Here is a 4,659-nt window from a genome sequence, read left to right as displayed (position 1 = left end):
CCCTGTCCCTCCACCCTGGGAGCAGAAGTGGAAGCTGGTGGGGGGAGACCCTGCTCCATGGCTCTCCCACATCTGTGCCACTGCTCCTGCTTGGGGACCTGGGGGTGATGGTGACCCCTGACCTACTGTACACTCGGTTCTCCTCACCCCCACCTGACCTACTGTACATCCGGGTCTCCTCATCCCCACCTGACCTTCTGTACACCCGGGTCTCCTCACCCCACTTGACCTATCCACATATAGACAGTTTTCCAGCCTTTAGTGCATCCCACTTCCAGTGTACTCTAAGACACTAAAAGCCAGATATTTCCTTAAATGAGCTATTTAAGTAAGTGGGGTCCTCAGATTCAGGAGCGTGACCTCTCACCTCCTCTCCCCAAAACACCATCCAGGGAGAGTCGTTCCTCTTCCAGCTCCTGAAGGTGCTGATTAAAACATGATGGGACGAGGATTAGGTGCTGGCTGGGGTGGAGTGTGAGGGGGTGGGCTGACGCTCCCTGGAATAGTGACGCTCATCTCTAGGACAGCTAGGAGAGAGTGGCCACTTTACCCCAGAGCCTGCTGTATATTCCTGTCCTTAAATCATTGCTCTTTTTGAGTTATGTTCCAAATAGATATTTGTTGGAAAAAAACTGGTTATAATAATGCTTTCTAATATTTAGGAAGAACTTGAAAGGGTATGGGGAGTATAATTTATATTTTATTGCCTAAAGTATTTTCACACATAGCTTAATGTTTGATTCTTAGCAGCAAAATCGAATGTAGATAGAATAGAATTGTTCAGGTGTTTGAGGCCCAGAGCAGCCACGTGACTTGCCAAGAGTCCCTCTGAGGGGCTAGTCCTGGCCGAGGTCTCACCAGCTGTGTTCCCTTTCAGCCTGGAAGAAGGCCCAGCTGTACGGGGGTAAGTGACTGAGTATCCTCTGGCCTTCCCTACCCGCCGTGGCCCTGCTCTTCTCCCTCAGGGTCTCTGCACTAGGATGGCTCAGGCTCTCCTCCCTCAGGGTCTCTGCACTAGGATGGCTCAGGTCCTCGCTGTCCTCCGTCAGAGACTGCAGGGAGCACAGCTCTGCCTCTGCTCGGGGCTCTTCCTTGGGAGGGCACTGTTAGAGTTAGCAACGTTCTCCTAAAACACCTTGTTCAACTGCTACTTCTTCGTTTTTAAAAATTATTTTTGCTCTCGGACACATGTGCTTACTGGAGACTGATAAATAAGAAGGACATTGAGAAAGCACTCCCTGTGGGGGCGTAGCTACATGGCAGTCCCTTCTTCATTCTTCTCTCAGGATTTTGGCAGGCACTCACACACACCCGGTGTCTTTTTCAAGCCACCAGCATCTATTTTAAATGCAGTTCTTTAATGACTTTCTCTGATATTGCCCAACATCTTTGTCCTTCTCTGGGCATCTATTTTCTTGAGCTTGGCTTATTCCAGGAATTTCTGACACAGTTCTTTTGAATTGAGTGTGTTTGAATTTATTATTTCTCTTCTGTTTCATTAATCCAAGTCCATCGGCTTCTAATCTCAGGAATTTGTCAAAATCTCTGCCATACCAATGATATTATGACTTGTTTACAAGCATCAGTATAGATTCATGCTATCTTTTTTCTGTGTTTGATATTAGGAGCAGAGGTTTCGTCTTTTCTCTCTCTTTCTTTCTTTCTTTCTTTTTTTTTTTTTTTTTTTTAAGGTTTTTGCGATCAGGCTCGTGTGCTTGCCAGAGAGGAGAGAGACAGTGAGAAGGAAAGTAAAAAGTCATCCCTCAGGGGGATGGCCTCCCCCAGATCCTTTCTCCTCTATTCTTCTCCTGAAATCTTGGCCATGCAGACACAAGCTCCTGGCATGATTTTCAAGACATTGGGTCTGGGACTTGAACTAAGGTTGACCCTGTGGGATCCACCTCTCTTAACCACTGCGCCACCTGCTGGCCCTAACTGCTACTTCTTGTTGGTGCAGTGACAATGAGAGTCCTGCTGTGAGGAGAGTTCAGTGTGAAGGTGATGACTGTGCTCAGGAGTTGCTGGTCCCAGAAAGTTCTAGAAATTACATTCCAGGGCTTAGGATGCAGGGCTTCCCGCAGGGGCCCTCAGTTCTGGATCTTACCTACCCTGAAAGTTCTCTCTCTTATGTATCTAGTTTTGATTTTTCTATTTCTTCCTGGTCCTCTGGGATTTTGGTCTTCTGTCTGTTTTCTCAAGCTCTGACTTTCTGTTCGAGATGAGTGTCTTCCTCTAAGCCTCCCTGGTTGCTGAGGAGTCAGTTACTGGAGAGCAGGTGTTCAGAATCTAGGGTATTGGCCTTCAGTACACTTATGGTCCTGAGGTGAGTTTGTAATTTTTTTTTTTTTTACAATTGTTTTCTGTCATTTTAGGAGAATTCTATTTTTCCTGAATGCTCGGCACTTGATTGTGTTTATTTGGGGAAATGTGTAGAGATATTAAAATTATTGACCAGAGAAAGGATGGAGAGCAAGTCAGGGGAGAAAAGACTAGGCTGGGAGGAGGGCAGGGGAGGACTAGGAACGCAGAGTGCCTGGGACCAGCTTTGCAGAGGTTGGGTTCCTGCTGTGTTGGGAGAGACTGCAGGGCACAGCCAGAGTGGTTTGACTAGAGTCGGGAGTGCTGGGAGGGTTCGCAGGTTATTTGGGTGCAAGAAATGTAACCGACTCCTTGATATATTGTTGAGAGAATTTAGTAAAGACTTTTATTTATTTTTAATTTTTAATTTTTATTTTTTTTAGTTTTTCAATAGTATGCATGCAGTTGCCAGAGAGAGACAAACACAGAGAGAGAAAGGGTAAAAGAGATATCACACCCCAGGGTGGCTGGCTGCAGTGCAATTCCTTCTCCTCCATTCTCTTCTCATGATTTTGGTACACGCACATGTGCCCAGCGTGTTTTTCAAGATGCTGGGTCCAGGACTTGAACCGCCATCAGCCATGTAGTAAGGAGTGCCTTAACCACCACGCCACTTGCGGGCCCTCTTTATTTGTCTTAATTCATGATAGAGTTTGTTTGTGTGTGTGAGGGAAGGAGAGAGTGAGAGAAAGTGAGAGAGACAGATGAGCACCTCTGCAAGATCTGGCCGTGCCCTTTCTCCAGTCCTCCTGCCCATCAAATCTTGGACACTTGCGTGCATGCCCAGCATGTTTCAGGTTCACCAAAGTGGGGATCTGAACTGTGGTGCCATGTGGGATCTGGCTTTTTTGAGTCTCACATCACTCCTGCTCTATAGAGTTGGTCCAGAGTCATATTTATTTTAAGTCTTTTTTCTTTGTTGTCTTTTTCTTTTGTTTTTAGTTTGCTATAGCGCATGTGGACTCGCCAGAGACAGAGAGAAACAGAGAGAGACACAGAGAGACAGCACTTCCCGGGGGGGATGGCCACACCTCAGTCCCTTCTCCATTCTCCTCTCAGGATTTCGGGCACTCACGCACGTGACCAGCTACCAGGTCTGGGACTCGAACAGTGCACTTGGCTATGTGGGACTTGGCAGCCTTAACCATCAGCCAGCCCAGCTTTTAAGCCACTTTGAAGTGTGAGGAGATGTGAGGAGAAGGTGCATAGAGAACCACCTTAGAAAGTCTTATTAATTCTTTTGAAGATTTGTTTATAAAAAAATGAGAATCAGATAGTCTTCTTTTACCATCTCTCTCTTCTCTGATGTATTAAAGGCTTTCTTTCTTTTTAATATCTTTTTCTTTTTTCTTTTTTTTTTAGAGAGATTTTTACTATAGGGCATGTGTGCTTGCTGAGAGACAGAGAGCTAGAAATCATACCCTAAGGGGAATGGTCACACCAAAATTCCTTATCCTCCAGTCTCCTCTTGGGATTTTGGGCACTCATGCACATGTGCCGGGTGTGAGTTTTATGCCACCAGGTTCAGGACTTGAACCACGGTCAACTGTGTGGGAGCCCAGCAATGTAACCATTACACTGTCTGCTAGTCCCTCCTCCTTCCTCCCCTCCTCCTCCTCTTCCTCCTCCTCCTTCTTCTTTTTAAATTTTTTTTTTTTCTATTGCCAGACAGCATGTGTCCTTGCCAGAGAGTAAAAGTGAGAGTGAGACAGAGAGAGGGCCTTGGGATAACAGGGGAGGGGCTCCCAGTGCTTTTCTCTTCGTCACTTCAGGTCCTCCCCTTCCGTCTTCAAAACCAGCAGCACAGATCATCTCTGCACCTGCTTCCCTGATCACGGCTACTCTCTGACCTCACTAAGAAAGGTCTCTCCCTTCAAAGGCTTGTGATCAGTTGGGCCCATCTGGGTAGTACAGGACAATCTCTCAGCTTTTTTTTTTTTTTTTTTTAATATATTTTTTGCTATAGGGTGCATGTACTTGCTGGAGAGACAGAGAGAGACAGAGAGACAGAAAGTGAGAAATCATCCCCCAGGGGGGATGGCCATGCTGCAACCCCTTGTTCTCCATTCTCCTCTTGGGATCTTGGGTACACATGCATATGCCCCCTAGTGAGTTTCAAGCCACAGGGTCCTGGACTCAAACCATGGTTGGCCATATGAGAGTCCAGTGATGTAACCATTATGCCATCTGCTGGTCCCCAATCTCTCATCTTAAAGTCCAAATATATTTTTTAAAATTTTATTTATTCATTTGTTTTTAATTTGACAGAAAGAGAGAGAGAGAGAAAGAGAGAGAGAGAGA

At 46.1% G+C, this 4,659-nt stretch overlaps 1 protein-coding gene across 1 annotated transcript in view; it reads left to right on the top strand.

Moving 5' to 3' along the window:
- Window positions 1-4,659, top strand: part of LOC102484733 (butyrophilin subfamily 1 member A1-like) — a 16,268-nt gene that overhangs the window by 8,523 nt on the left and 3,086 nt on the right. The window contains exon 7 of the mRNA XM_027766991.1: window positions 878-904. Coding sequence (XP_027622792.1) covers window positions 878-904 — 27 coding nt within the window. The remainder of the gene's footprint in view (window positions 1-877; window positions 905-4,659) is intronic.

This window comes from Tupaia chinensis, unplaced genomic scaffold, assembly GCF_000334495.1.
Source record: "Tupaia chinensis unplaced genomic scaffold, TupChi_1.0 Scaffold143815_1, whole genome shotgun sequence".
Classification (NCBI taxonomy): domain Eukaryota; kingdom Metazoa; phylum Chordata; class Mammalia; order Scandentia; family Tupaiidae; genus Tupaia; species Tupaia belangeri.
Note: the sequence above shows the minus strand (reverse complement) of the source record. Positions and strands in the feature narration are given on the sequence as shown.